Source organism: Mirounga leonina, unplaced genomic scaffold (genome assembly GCF_011800145.1).
Source record: "Mirounga leonina isolate KUSES-001 unplaced genomic scaffold, KU_Mleo_1.0 Mir_82, whole genome shotgun sequence".
Taxonomy (NCBI): Eukaryota; Metazoa; Chordata; class Mammalia; order Carnivora; family Phocidae; genus Mirounga; species Mirounga leonina.
The window spans coordinates 21,227,643-21,243,963 of NW_023270825.1; the positions used below are offsets into that span (position 1 = coordinate 21,227,643).

Consider the following 16,321-nt stretch of genomic DNA (forward strand, 5'->3'; position numbering starts at 1 on the left):
TTTTATTTATTTATTTGACAGAGAGAGAGACAGCGAGAGAGGGAACACAAGCAGGGGGAGTGGGAGAGGGAGAAGCAGGCTTCCCGCCGAGCAGGGAACCCGATGCAGGGCTCGATCCCAGGACCCCGGGATCATGACCTGAGCCGAAGGCAGACGCTTAACGACTGAGCCACCCAGGCGCCCCTGAAGGTTTATTTTTAAGGAACATTTGATCCAAAACAAAGTTAAACTTAAAGCATAAATTCTGTTCTTCCTGACGCTTTAGTTTCTCCCCGTCATTACAGTTGGCCAAAACTATCTCTGTGAAGAACCAGGTCTTTGGAAGGCATTTAGGAAATAACTTTTTGAGATTGTGTTCCACTAACACACCATGACTAATTGCTGCAGAAACTATGACCAGGTCTCCAAGTCATTTTATGTGTCCTACTTGGTGTGGGAATTCTATGACAAAGTTTGTTAGCCTTATTTTGATTGCCAACCAAAATGCTTCCATCCAATGGAACTGGGGCAATCAGAACATGTTAAAGAGTCCAGTAGCATTAACTGTAGAGTGCCATTGTTCAATCAAACCTTTAGAGCTTGCACAGACAAGTCCAGGGAGTGCTAAGGATGAGAGGAAGAGGAGAAGGAGGAAAGTGGAGAAGGAATCTATTAAAGACTATTTTTCAGGGACTCCTACCTGGCTTTTAATATACCTTATCTCATTTGTTCTTTTATACCCCCAGACACAAAATCCCCACTTCCTAGACTCTGACACCCAACAGAAAGATATTTATTATTTGGCTTCTGGCAAACCAGCCAGCGGACCTCTCAAGTCATGGATTGGCTGCTGATACCCAGCTACTTTCTCTGGTCTAACCCTTAAACTCAGCTCATCTGATTTCCTCCCGGGGAGACAAATAACTATATAAAGGCAGACCTTCTAAGGGCTCTGAGGACCATCCCTGATGTTTTGATTCCTCTTCAAGGCTGCAAGCAAATGAAAAACAGCTCTTTCTCACAAAGGGGCTGAAAAACCTTGATACAGAACAGATCTCCAATTGGCTTTTGGGCTGAAATAACTGAGCCAACAGGATATTTTAGAAATGTTTATTTCATTTCTCAAATTAAGATGAATTTTATAGACCCATTTCTCATGGATATATCCATTTTAATCCTAAATTAAGGATTAGTACATATTTTTTCCACAAATCACTCTATGAGTGGAAATAATCCCACCAATATCATGACTCAAAATGTTAATACATGAAAATCCTTTCATCAAGAACTAGGATTATACTCTATCCCAAATCAAGCCAAGTAAATATAGATGATGCCAGACCACTAAACAATGTTTTCTTGGACTTTAAAAGGGCAGAGTAAATATCAGTCTTTGGGCCATATGTGCGGTCTTGTATAAAGATTAAGCTGTGAGGTCCAGGCCAGTCACTTACTCTCCCAAAAAACCAGTGCCCAGTGTCATGAGAATTTGGTTAATAAAGGCCTTAACTCATAACAGAGTATAGCAGACAATAAAGAGTGGCTATAAATTTTCATTGGCTTGAAAACTCCTAGAGGACAAGGTACGTATGTTTATCTTTGTAGCAATGGTGATTATTTAATAAATCCTATAGAAACATACATTCATCAAAAAAAAAAAAATGCCCAAATGTCTCTACATCATGTACATCTGTTAAGATTTTCCTCACAAGAACTACATAGGAAAAAAAACTTAAATCATATTTTCTGGGGACTTTTCAGTGTCATTGAAACAAAGAAATTAATTTCTTCCTAGAACTTTCTACTTATGACTAAAAATTCTAATTACTATTCCTTTTAGGCCATAAATATTGTACCACAATTTTTAAAACTTGATAAAGTAATATAAAAGCTAGTTCTTTGAAAAAAATCTAATGAAACAGACAAATATCTAGCAAGATTGAGCAGGAGAAGGAGAACGCATAATACATAATTATATTAGGAATGAAGAAGAGGTTACAACTTTAAATACTATATAAATTTATAAAAATAAAAAAGTAGCTTTATCTTTATAAATTTTAAAAATTCAATGAAATTGTTAAGTCTCTAGGAAAAAAAAAAACCAAAAATAAAAATAGAAAAACTGAATAGACAAATAAGGATTAAATTTTATCTATCCATCTATCCGCATCCCCCCAAAAGGCACCAGCCTGAATGGATTTACAATTTACAAAACTTTCAAGAAACTGATAATCTCCTACTTGTACGAATCATTGCAGAAAAAAAGGAAGAAGGAATGGAAGGGAGGGAGGGAAGGAGAAAGGAAGAAAGAGAAGGAAAGAGAACAAGAGAAAGAGAAAGAAAGGAGGTGTCTTGACTCACTTGACTCATCTTGACACTAAAAGTAGGCCTGAGTACTACAAGAAGAAAAAGCCGAACCCAACATGTTTAGTTTCTACCGTTAGCTAACTGGATGCTCTCATTTGGGCCTTTGAATTTTGAGAGAGGGACCACAAGATGTAAGAACAGTTGGGAAGTTTTGTTCTGGTAGCCGTGGCAGTGACCATGATGGAACCAGCACTCAGTGTCAAGAGCAGCAATGGCTGTAATGGTGTGTCCTTGGCAGTGTCCTTGGAAATGGATGTGTCCAACTTCAGATGAAGTTAGTCAAGGTGAGCTTCTGTGACTTCTAACCCCAAATCCTGACTGATACACCTTATAACAGGGGTCTACCAAAAAGTATAGCAAATTTTATACTTAATAGGGAAACTTTAGTAGCACTGTCTTTAAGGTCAGGAAGAGAAAGTGCTGCTATTCGGCACTGGACTGGAGATCCTAATCAATGCACTAAGACTAAGACAAAAATTTAGTAATTAATACTGGAAAAGAGAAGCAGAATTACTGTATTTATATATCTTTCTGTAGGGAAGACCGAAGTTCAGCAAAATTGGTGCCAACAAGATTAATAAACAGTCATTACTAGCACTCTTATATACCCACAAAAATAATTTAAAAATATAATTTTTTAAAAGTCTCATAAAAAAATAAAAACAAAAGTCCAAGATAGTTAAAAATAAATGAAAGACATTTAAGACCTCAATGGAGGAAATTATTAGATTTGATAGAAAGGAAATTAGAGATATATTCAGCTATACTATAATTTAAATTAGCTCTCTAATAAAAGATTGCATAATTAAAGTTAAATAACCAGGATATAATTTCCTAGTCAATACATATATTTAAGTTAAAAGGCGAGTGATGGACTAGGACCAGGATATATAAAGAACTTCTTGAAACAATAAAAAGATAAGGCAATAAACAAATAATTCACAGAAGTTAAAATGATGAATAAACATGGAAAATGCTCAACCTTGTTAGTCATCAGGAAAATGAGAGTAATACTATTTATCAGATTGGTAAATGTTTAATATCTGAGGATATGATTAGGATATATAAAAATAGGAATTTTCGGACACTTAGGAATGATTCTGCTACAATCATTCTAAAAAGTAATTTGATGATGTTTGCTAAAATTGAAGCTAACTATAACTTACAACCCAACAAATCCTCTTTTCTAGGTATATAGCCCAAAGAAACAGAACAAAGTGACACATACAAGAATGTACAAGGATGTTCACTTCAGCATTCTTTACCAGAGTCAGGAGCCACTTTTAAGTCCATCAATAGGGAAATGGATAAATTCTGGTATAGTTACATGATAAAGTACTATGCAGCAATTATAATAAACTAGACTATATGCATCAACATTAATTTCTCTCAAACTCACGTATAGAGTCAAGAAAATAAGCTGCAGGATGATACACAAAGTATTATACCATGTAAATAAAATCTTACATTACAAAAGCAGGGGGCACCTGGGTAACTATGGTTAAGCATCTGACTCTTGATTTTGGCACAGGTCATTATTTCAGGGTTGGGAGATCAAGCCCCATATTGGCTCTGCACTCAGTGCAGAGTCTGCTTGGGATTCTTTCTCCCTCTCCCTCTGCCCCTCCTTCTGCTCTCTCTCTCTCTCAAATAAAAAAATAAAATCTTTTTAAAAAATTATCTATGGTATCTATGGATATGACATATTTGATGAAACTACAAAACAAAGATGATGCACATCAACTGCAACAAAGAGAGACCTAGAGAAGGAAGGAAGGAATGGAAATGGAACCAAGAGGAACTCAAGTGTAACATTTCCATTTCTTTTTTCTTTTTTTTTTTTAAGTAGGCTCCATGCCCAGCATGGAGCCCAATGCAGGGCTTGAACTCACAACTCTGAGATCAAGACTTGAGCTGAGATCAAGAGTTGGATGCTTAACCAACTGAGCCACCCTAACATTTTAATTTTTAACCACAATTGTTAATGGTGTTCCTTGGAGGTAGGTATTTGTTATAGGACACTGTGTATCTTTATGCATTTGAAATATTCCATAATAAAGAACCTATAATTAATATGTAAGGTATAGCCAGTATATGAATAAATGTGACTTACAAGCCAAATGATGCTATTGGAAAACACTTGCAACTCAGAAACTTCATCATTTAAAAAAATCTTCCCATATCCAAGACAAGATCCTTTTTTCTCTTTCCCATAAATTATAAGGACATATGATTATGTTGACATCATTTTAAAATCTTAGAATATGGAAGCTATTAATTATTATTATTATTTTTTAAAGATTTTATTTATTTATTTGAGAGAGAGAATGAGACAGAGAGAGAGAGCACGAGATGGGGGAGGGTCAGAGGGAGAAGCAGGCTCCCCGCCGAGCAGGGAGCCCAATGTGGGACTCAATCCTGGGACTCCAGGATCATGACCTGAGCCGAAGGTAGTTGCTTAACCAACTGAGCCACCCAGGCACCCTGGAAGCTATTAATTATAACCACTCTTCTAAATTAACATCATAGAACTCTTTAAAAATGTGGGTATTTTGACCATGTAATCAGGTTTAATGGGGCATAAACTTGATTTTAATTCATTTGTAAACAATAAAATTATGTTTCCTCTGAGGACTATTTATGGGAAAATACAATCTCATATTACATGGGTACACTGCTGTATATCATGGACAGATGTAATTTTATTGTCATTAAAAAAGGAAATCCTCTTACAAAACTAATTAGTGTGCTGATTATTTAAAGGGAAAAATGCCCATTATTCTAGAATAATTTGAGTTTCTAAGAATCTCTTAATGCAAATACCATTAAAGCTGATGCAGGAAATAGGAAGTTGATATGAAACAGCTATTCTTCACCTTTTAAGAATAATTCATATATAACAAAGATTAAAGACTTTAATTTCCATTCAACATTCATTTGTTTTACCTTATTTTACATATTCATTTAGTTTTAATGCATGCATCATATACTGGGATAAAAAGCATAAACTACATAGAGTTTCTGTTCAAGGTAAAATTTCTAGTAAGTTCCACCCTTTAGTTATAGAAAATGGTACTAAGAGTTTCTTATGTTTGTCAGCTTCAACTATTCGGCAATCAACATAATTATTGAGTGCCAATTACTAAAAACAGTGAGTTGCATCCAATTCTCTGCATCAGTATGAAGAGCAGACGCCCCTGCAGTTTTCAGAGTGAGTCTGAACACCATGATTAAGTGATCTGTCCAAGTCTGATCAATATTATTAGGGTCAACTTGCAATGAAGTAGACCATTACATTGCCCTACCTTCACAATGGTTTTTTGTAGTCCCTCAGGTCAGAGAGCTAAGGATGTTGAAATTACAAGTTTGAACCTAAGTGATCCTGCTCTCACCGTGTTCTGTGACTATAGACTTCATATTTAATCACTGATTATAAGGAAAAATAAACCATTGATTTAGAAATCAACTAATCCAGCCCTACTGGTTTACAGATAAAAATGTAAAGTGCCATAACTCCTCACTCCTTAAGTGTGGGCTGCAAATAGTGACTTCCCTTCAAAAACTACAGTATTGAAGGGAGAAAAATAGTAACTTTACAATGGAGAAATCTGAAAAACCTTACCTTAGCCAGATGATCAAGGTTAATATCAACATTGATAAATCATGTTGATAGTATGTACCCTTGATATGATTTGATAAGAAAGGCATTTACCTCTGTGGTCTTCCAAACACCCTAAACCCTAGTCTAATCATGAGAAAAACATCAGAGAAGTCCCAATTGAGGGACAATATACAAAATACCTGACCAGTACTCTTAAAACCATCAGAGTCATCAAAAACAAGGAAACTTTGAGAATGTCACAGTCAGGAGGAGCCTAAGGGGACATGATGATTGCCTTTGTCTGCTCAGGCTGCCACAGCAAAATACCATAGACAGAGTGGCTTATGCAGATACTTATTTCTCACAGTTCTGGAGGCTGGGAAGTCCAAGTTCAGGGTGTTGGCAGATTTGGTTCCTGGTGAGGACTCTTCTCCTATCTTGCAGATTGTAGTCTTCTCACTTTATCCTCACACAGTGGAGAAAGAGGGAATACTCTGGTCTCTCTATCTCTTCTTATAAGGGCACTAATCCCACTATGGGGGCCCTACCTTTATGACCTCATCTAAACCTAATTATCTCACAAGGGCCTCTCCTCCAAATACCATCACATTGGGGGTTAGAGTTTTGATATACGAATATCGGTATTTCATTTTTAGGAAAAGATTAGGCAAGGCTGTATGTAAGCCAAAAATGCCACGGTGAAGGCCAGTTGTTATACCTCATACAACACGGGCAGGTTACTTACCCTCTTTAAGCCTTTGCTCTTTTATCAAATGAAGGTTCCCTACATATTTCACAGGGTTATTATGACACCAATGGGTTTACTACATGCAAACACAATGTCATTAAAGGACTTGTCATTAAGTGTTTTACCCAAGTCCCATGGCTATTTTAGGCAGAGGTCAAATGACTTAGAGCTCTTGTCAGCTATTAATCCAGCCCTCCTCCTATCACTCCTAACTGACCCTATACCCAAAAACTTCTGTAGCCCAGCAGTTCCAAGGGCACATTAGGTCATAATCTGTGGCATGTTATAATCCACTTTGCCATCTCAAGCTGCAAATGCTTGTCTTTCACGGTGCCCTGGGGAATGTGACATACAGACCAACACTACACCTTGACAAGCAACTCTGAACAAGTATTGACTTCAGATCTATATTATTTCCGTATATGAAGGAAAACATGTTTTTTTATTAAGTATGATACATTACAGGTGGTCTCTAAAGTGCAGTGTCAGGGAGCCTGGGTGGGTGGCTCAATCGTTAAGCGTCTGCCTTTGGCTCAGGTCATGGTCCCGGTCCTGGGATTGAGCCCCACATCAGGCTCTCTGCTCGGCAGGAAGCCTGCTTCTCCCTCTCCCACTCCCCCTGCTTGTGTTCCCTCTCTCTCTCTCTCTCTCTGCTAAATAAATAAATAAAATCTTAAAAATAAATAAATAAAAGAAGTGCAGTGTCTAAGGCAATACTTTGTGGTATGGAAAAAATATTAGAACCTTGACTTGTAATTTAAAAAATTCATACTCTGACTTTCTGTTTTTGTGTTTTACAATTTACATGGTATATTAATACAATAGCACATATCTGTAAGACACATACACACATAATATTTTAGAGTACTGATTGGGAACATGCACAAAAAAGGATTTGGAGACCACTTCTTTAGAAGACGGGACAAGTGGACAAGTGGAAAAGTCTTAGTCTTTATTTCCCTTAATACAAAAGCAGAGGGGCGCCTGGGTGGCTCAGTCGGTTAAGCGACTGCCTTCGGCTCAGGTCATGATCCTGGAGTCCCGGGATCGAGTCCCGCATCGGGCTCCCTGCTCAGCGGGGAGTCTGCTTCTCCCTCTGACCCTCCCTCTTCTCATGCTCTCTCTCTATCTCATTCTCTCTCTCAAATAAATAAACAAAAAATCTTAAAAAAAAAATACAAAAGCAGAGACAAGTAACATTTTCATCTCTAGGGATATTTTTAAACTATGGGCTCTGGTTTACGTGCCTTGCACAAATTACTCAATCTTTCTGTGCCCCAGCACCTCTTCCTTAAAGTGGGGATCATCCTAGTACCTCCCTTGTGTTGGAGAGGGATGAGGAGGAAACCCCAAGTTTACTAGGATGGAAACTCTTAATCAGAAAGCCATGTGGTTGTAAAACCTATAAGCCACATTGCTTAGTTTTATCTTTCTCCTTGTTCTTCAATAAACCTTGACCCTGACTTCCAGGACCTCTGAGTCAGAACAAATCAGAGCAAAATGAGGCCGTTGCACCCAAGCTTTATGGGTGAACTGGAATGGCAGGACCCGATGCTGGGACCACTCTCACCAAAGAAACAGAGTAGCTGGAGAGGCACATAAACTGGGCTTTTACTGAGTTGATTTTGGTAAGCAATAGATTTTTTACATACATGATGAAAGGTAGATATTTGCCTGCTGAAAGGGAGTGTGAAGGGCATTCCAAGCAAGGAGAATAGTATGTGCAAAGTCATGGAAGTGTGAAATGCTGGGAGTGTTCAGACCTGTGAGGACTCCAAGTAAATGTGAATATAAAAGGCAAATAAGTAAAGCATGCTTATTGGGGCCACTGCTATCTGCTTTCTGTATACAGCTTAATAAACAGATGCTTAATAAATATTCATTATCGTTTTGATAGCTGGGTAGAACATATGGGAGATATTAGAACCACCTGTGGGGGGCCATTTTCTTCTTCAGATTGCAAGTTCTGCTCTTGGAGATTCTGATACACACACAGCAAGTGTGACGTGGGAGCCACTGTTACAGACTCAGGAGGGGGTGGAGAGGTAAGGTGCCATTATTCTAGGTTAGTGCTTTTTAAACTGTAGGTTGTAGGCCATTGGCAGATCATAAAATCAATATATTGTATCATGACTATCCTTTTTGAAAAATGAAATAAAATAAAATGGAACGCATACATACATAAATATGTCTGTATCCTGGGATACAATGTAAAGTATATTTTTTACCATGGGTCATGGTCCAAAGTGTCAAGCCACTGGTTTGCATGGTAGTTGATGGAAGCCCCGATTAAAGCAGTAGGTAGATTCTGGTGATGATAGTGACAAAGAATTTATGGGATTTAGTGACTAATTGAATGTGGAAAGGAAAGAAAGGTGATGACTCAATTTCAGAACTAGCTTAAGCTAGTACTCGAAGTGTAATGTCCTTAAAACTGAGATTAAGAATGAGGAATTAAGGGGCGCCTGGGTGGCTCAGTCAATTAAGCCTCCAACTGGTGATCTTGGCTCAGGTCAAGATCTCATGGGTCATGAGATCAGGTCCCGAGATTGAGCCCCACGTATGGCTCCATGCTCAGTGGGGAGGGGAGTCTGCTTGAGATTCTCTCTCTGTGGGTGCTCTCTCATTCTCACTCCCTCCAAAATACATAAATAACTCTTTTAAAAAAAAGGGAGAGAGGAAGTAAAATGTTGTGGGATTTTTTGGGAGTTGGGAGTGGAGACTGAGGGCAGGATGTCAGTGAGAAGATAATGAGTTTGGGTGAGATAAGTTGAGTTTGAGATTCCCATAGGTCATCCAAGTGGACACATCTATGAAGCAATAGGAAACATAGTCTGAAGCATAAGGAAGAGTTCAGTGTTAATGATAAAGTCTGCAGTCATTATTATCCAGGTGATAGCTGACATGTTAAATTGGATGAGATTTTCTTTTTCATTTTTCTTTTTGGTTTACCCACCAAAAAGAATTTATATCACAAAATTCAACTTCATTTACATTTTAGTACTTAAAACACTTTCTTATGACTCTGTTAGGAAAGATTAGTTTAGCACAGAACATTTTAAAATGTCTTTTAAATATGATTCATTGATGATATGATTAAGTGTAAACAGAGCCTAAGTAAGTCAATCAGTATAGATACATTTTATGATAAGACTGAAATTTTATAGAATGCTTATATGATTCACTGAAGAACATTAAAAGAACAATGTGAAATGAACAAGCAATTTAATAAAGTGGCAAGATAAATAACTAATTGTCTATATTACTTTATTATGATTGTGCCAGAATTGACTTTAAGAGATTAACTCCACTATGTGCTCATTATGTTACTGAACTGCACAATAATTTGTTCTAATATTGTTCAAGAGAACATAAATATCTTGCACAAAAACCATAATATGCTGTCTATTTTCATTTTTAAATATGAATATTAGGCATTTGTTTTCCAAAAGCTGCTTTTTCTTATAGAAAATGCTAAGAAAAACTCACCCATCTAGTTGTCCATTATAGAAATGCTAGTTTTTATTCCTTCTTTTAAGTATTAAGAGTTATTTTATTTTTACTTACTTATTTTTATTTTAAAGATTTATTTATTTATTTTTAGAGACAGAGAGAGCAAGCGAGGAGGGGGAGGGGTAGAGAGAGAGGAACAGAATCCTCAAGCAGACTCCTCGCTGAGGGTGGAGGGTGACGCGGGGCTCAATCTCAGGACCCTGAGATCATGACCTGAGTTGAAATCAAGAGTCAGATGCTTCATCGACTGAGCCACCCAGTCACCCCTATTTTTATTTTTTAAATATTAGTTTGTTGTGGTAAGAACATCAGAGATCTACACTCTAAATTTTTAAGTCTATGACACGTTAAGTGTACAACACAGTATTGTTGACTATAGGTAAACAATGTGCAGCAGATCTCTAGAGCTTATTCGCCTTGCTTAACTGAAACATTATGCCCATTGATTAGAATTCCCCATTTCCCTTCCTGCCAGCCCTTGGCAATCACCATTCCACCCTCTGATTCTATACATTTGACAGTTTTAGATATCTCACATAAGTGGAGTCGTGCAGCATCTTGAGGACGTTATGCTGACTAAAATAAGCCAGACACAGAAAGGCAAACACAGCATGAGATTGTTTAAGGAGCCTAGTAGTGTTCAAAGAGGACAAAGAATGAATCCTCAGGAAGGTCAACCTTTAATGAGCAAGTCTCAGGAGAGTTAGAACAGTGACAAGCTTGGAGAGTCTATTGGTTATAGAAATATCACATGTTACACAAATACCAAGCAGAATAAAAACTGAACCATAACCTTTTAAATAGGTGGTTGAGTCGTTAGGGATCTCTAGGAGAGTAAATAATGGGAAAACTAATGAGTTGTTAGCAGGTCAAAGACTAAGTAGGAACTAGAAAGTATGATCCCTGAAGAGAAAGTAAGGTTTTTGCTTTATGATGGAGAATGGAAGGAAACTGATAGAGGGTTAACTATGAGGAGGCAGACTAGGATAGGAATTTTATGTGCAGAAACTGTAGGTAGTGGTGAAAGACAAAGGATGATGGTAATAGTAAATGTAAGGTGCTTACTGTGTGCCAGGAATTATTCTAAACACTACCCAGATTAGCTCATTTTAATCTTCACAACAACACTGAGGTAGGCACTATTATTATCCCTATTTAAATGAGGAAACAGGCACAAAGAGGTTAAGCAAATTAAGCAAGTTCACACACTACTATTGGAGACAGGATTCGAATCCATCCTGGGGCACCAGAGTCTATACTCTTAACTTCTACACTTTGCTGGAGGGAGGAAGGTGCAGGAAAATAGGACATAAGGGGCCATAATCCCTTACTCAGAAACTTTTGGGGCCAGATGTATTTTAGAACTCAGAAATTGTCAGCTTTTAGAAAGGGAATATACACATGTTTTATTACAGCCAAACAGGATCTGGGGCTGTACCTTAAACACAGTCACACTGGTAATTGATATTTTTGTAATAAATGTTATCAATAAGACTGAATAATCTCAAATCAGTTTGGGCCAAGTTATTCTGCCATGAGTTACCAGAAAACTGTCAAGGGTCCGAGCTGTTTGAATTTTGGACTTTCGGATTAGCCACTGTGCTCCTGTAATACTCAAGCAGGTCTCCAACGGAGAGGAAGAGGATAAGCTGGTAGTGGGGTCTTGGAAAAGCTTAGGAACACCTGCTCCTTTGTGAAAAGAGAGGCGGGGCAAAAGGAAGACCAACAAGATTAGGCCCCAGCTCCTCTTTCCCAACTCCCACAAAAGCTCTGTTCTACTTTCTTAGCGAAGGTCAAATGCCAGCAGATGTCACTTTTTCACCTTTAAGGTCTAGAAAGCTCTGTCCTTGCTTTTCCTGTATTTTACCTGACCCACCAGAGGGGTCAAGGTGATTCTGCCTCTCCCTTCCAGGTACAGGTGAGACTGAGAAGGGGGAGAGAGATTGAGGGACAGAGAATGCTATAAGAGAGATTTTTTTTTTTTTTAATTCCTGTTTTCCCTTTGTGACTAGCAATATTCATGCATTCATTCACTTAATTCATTTTGCTACCACCGAGGAAAAATCCTTAGAAAACTGCTAACACCTTGGAGAGTATTTCAGGGGCAAGGGAAGCAAAAGTAAGAGATTTCATCCTGATGCCCAAGAAAAGAGAAAAATAGAGAGAGAGATTGAGAATGAGTAAGAGACTGTATCAGGCTAACATGGATGAAAAGCATGGGAGCCCAGGTAGAACAGATTAAGACTGAGAAGTATACCTGAATGGTATGATCTTTTTCCAGAAGGTCTGGAGCATCTGTCACTGCGGGTCACCTTTCTAGCCACCGCCAGGCTCAGGTTGCTAGGAGCCCCAGGGTTTTGTGTTCGGCTGGCTGGCGCAGGGAATCCTGAACTCAACTGGATAGGAGAGGGGAAGCATGAAAACATTCCTGGTATTCCCAGTAGTCACTTGGACATATTAATCCAGAAAAACATTGTGAAACATAGTGTTGGCTACGAAAGTATTTCTGATGGTGCAGTGCTTAAAGCACATGTTAAACCAAAAACCTGAGTCTGATCTCTGGTTTGCAGCTGGTTTCTGGTATGGTATTACAAGGTCAGGCATCTGAGGGGTTAAAAGGTCTTTGGTAGGCTAGCCAGAAAATTTAACATACACGTAAAGTACATTCCAAACAACTGAATTTTGGAAAACAACCCTATAAGTTGGGGACTGCTGTTTTTATATTCCTTTTGCCAAACTTACTAAAATTCAGAGCAAAATAGAAATTAAAAAATAAAATATTCTCGTGACTCAACAACATGGCAAACCCAGAGCATAATTTTAGAGCCAGTATTATATTTATTGGGCATTTTTTAGAACCAAAGAGAATGAAGAGGAAAGTCACCACATCTGGCAATATTAATGGAGAAATTCTGCCTTTATCTTTACAATTAAAGTGGATCCGTGCAGTGTAAATATCAGTGTGAAGAAGGGCACAGGTTGTATGCTGATCAGACCTGTTGATGTTACAAAACTGAGAGAAACAGTAAGTATGTTCCATAAGAGACACAAACATTTCACTCCTCTCCCATCTCCTCAATCTCCATCATCCAAAATGGTAGCAGTTTGGAGGGTCACGTACGTTTAGAATGGAGAAAAAAAACCTGTTTAGCCTAGAAAAGACTTATGGGAGAGAGGAAAATCATTAAATAGAAGTGAGATTCTTTCTGATTTATTTTATGGGGCTCTAGTAGACACAACTAAGACCAAAGGTGGTAGATTTTTTTCCAGTGTAGGAAGGAATAACAGACTTCTTCAAAAATGAAATAGTAAGTTCCCTTTCTCATGTGTATTCAATGGATAAATATGAATCAAGCTCAGGAGAGTCTTACATTGGGTAGAAGTTTAAAGTAGATGGTCTCCACATTCCTCTTCCAGTACTAAAACTCTATAAGTCCATAACAATCATAAGTATTCCCCTTTTCTTCCCCCAAGCAATATGATATCTTCAAAATTAGATGCCAATGAGAAAATTCTAGTTGATGCTAAGAGCCCAGTTGGTCATACAATTGTGCAATCAAGTTTTAAGTGTTCTTGATGGAGCCAGCCAACCTGAGACTGCCCATTTCCTCAGTCATGGAGATGTAGTTTTGGAAACCAAAATCTGTAGTAGGCAAAAATCAGTCCAAGCCATGTGGCTTTCCAACAGGGTATGATTACAAAAAAGGCCGAAATTATTATAACCCAGAAGAGGAGAAGTCAGCAGAATTCATTATCCTTATAAAATACATTCTTTGATCCTTCTTTCTACCATGTTGCCTGCACTGTTTCTTGGGCTATCTGGTGGTCAGCGAGGTCAAGATAATGTTGTGTATCTCTTGTTTCCTTTACACTGGCTTTAGAGAGACTGAGAGCCAAGATTAGCCATTCTAGTTTCTTTTTAGAATAGTTATTATTTAAGAAGTTCAAGTTTTTCATTTTTGGAAGTCATTTGGAATTCTCTAGTATGTGGCAGTAGCTTGCACTTGATCTTTATAAGTAAGAACTTCAAGACATTGCAGAGTGCTCCCAAATAAAGTTACAATGGAAGTCTGTTTTTCTCCTTTGTAATACCCACTGAACTTGTAATTGTTTGATCAATGTTGGCCGTCCATCTGGAATGCAAATTCCATGAGAATATGGACAAGCTATCTGTCTTATTCAGCATTCCATTTCCATGACCTAGCACAGTGTCAGCACCCAAAAAATATTGAATAAATAAATCTAGCAATGAAACGAAAAACCTGCTCTCTCCAACACTTTATATCTTCCACATCACAACACACACACACAATTTTTTTTGAACAATTTCTTAAAAGAATAGAAACAGTCTACCTTTTTGTTTCACAAATTGCAGAAAGAAAGCAGTACTTTCTTCTCCCCAGTATCCTGGATCAGTGCAAAGATTCTACTTCTTCCTTTCAAACTACTTCATTGATCTTTGTTATCAACTATATCAAATGGGCACTGGGACAGTTCGTAGTGGTGTAAGGACCGGCCATCCAGCTTTCAAGATTTCCCTCTAAAGTACAACAAAAGTGGGGCACTTGGGTGGCTCAGTCGTTAGGTTTCTGCCTTCTGCTCAGGTCATAATCCCAGGGTCCTGGGATCCAGCCCCACATCGAGCCCTGCATTGAGCCCCGCATCGGGCTCCCTCTCAGTGGGAAGCCTTCTTCTCCCTCTCCTACTACCCCTGCTTGTGTTCCTTCTCTTGCTTTGTCTCTCTCTGTCAAATAAATAAATAAAATCTTTTAAAAAAAATAAAGTACAACAAAACCACTTCCATGTCCCATACAGGGGAGAACAAGCTGTGGATGGCTTCCCAAGTAAGTACATACCACCTCAAGGGACAGGGGAGAGAAGCAGCCTCATCATAAAATGTAGGCAAATATGGAAGATCTCCTGCTGCTTACATACCTTTGATGTCTTTTCAGGCAAAATTCCTTTCTGAGAGGCAGAACAAAAGCAGCAGGGGAGTGTGTGCTACCTGGGAATTGGGAGGTGAGGAGATGGGTAGTTGTAAACGCTTGCCCTGTCTTGCAATTTAGCAGAAGCTGGACAATCTAGTTTCTAACATGGGATAGTCCTAATAATAAAATTATCTTGGTTTGGATATAATCTACTCATTCCATAAAAACCTATGTATATTATTTCATTCGATCTTTGTAATAACACTGTGAGATAATTAATGTACTGATTATTATTGTTGTTATTCCCATCTATTTTGCATATGCAAAAACTGCAGGGTTTAGATGACCATTTTAGGAAGTGCTAGTGAGAGGCAAAGCTGGATCTCCTTACCTCTAGGTGACAAAGAAGTGTGGTGTAGCAATCACAGGACTAAAGCTCATTCAGTTTCAACTCCATTTACTATCTATGTGACCTTAGAAAAATCCTTTGCATTTTCTGAGCTTTGGTTTCCTTATTTTTTTTTAAATGGGGGCTAAAGAGTTATAGAGGGATAGGGAGGAGCAGATGTTAATATTTGTCCTATTTACCTATGGAATTATTCTGGTGGGGATAATAAAGATCAAAGTGATTTGTAAGGTATAACTGTGAGATGGTACTGCTTTTTTTTTTTTTTTGATGGTTTTAAATTATTTATTTAGTCCCCTGATAAATATATATTTTTTTATTTTTCATTATGTTCAGTTGGCCAACATCATAAGTTTTTGTTGTAGTGTTCAATGATTCATTAGTTGCGTATAACACCCAGTGCTCATGCCAACATGTGCCCTCCTTAATACCCATCACCTGGTCACCCCATCCCCCCACGCCCCTCCTTTCTGTAACCCTGTTTGTTTCCCGGAGTCCAGAGTCTCTCATGGTTTGTCTCCCTCTCTGATTTCTTCCCATTCGGTTTTCCTTCCCTTCCCCTGTGGTCGTCTGCTCTATTCCTTATGTTCCACATATGAATGAAACCATATAATAATTGTCTTTCTATGATTGACTTATTTCACTTAGCATAATCCCCTCCAGTTTTGCTTTTTATTTTTAAGTTTTAAATTCAATTCCAGTTAGATAACAGTTTTATATTAGTTTCAGGTATATAATATAGCAAATAATCCAATTTAAAAATGGGCAGAAGACATGAA

At 38.0% G+C, this 16,321-nt stretch overlaps 1 protein-coding gene across 6 annotated transcripts in view; it reads right to left on the reverse strand.

Annotated features, from left to right (window-relative positions):
* Nucleotides 1-16,321, reverse strand: part of TSHR (thyroid stimulating hormone receptor) — a 158,576-nt gene that overhangs the window by 112,311 nt on the left and 29,944 nt on the right. The window contains exon 1 of one of the 6 annotated variants that reach the window (XM_034993088.1): nucleotides 12,466-12,652. The exons of 4 other annotated variants lie outside the window; for them this stretch is intronic. In XM_034993088.1, coding sequence (XP_034848979.1) covers nucleotides 12,466-12,503 — 38 coding nt within the window. In that variant the 5' untranslated portion in view covers nucleotides 12,504-12,652. Of the gene's footprint in view, nucleotides 1-8,923; nucleotides 9,121-12,465; nucleotides 12,653-16,321 lie in introns of those variants that run through there. One more of the 6 variants, XM_034993089.1, reaches the window with a different exon arrangement.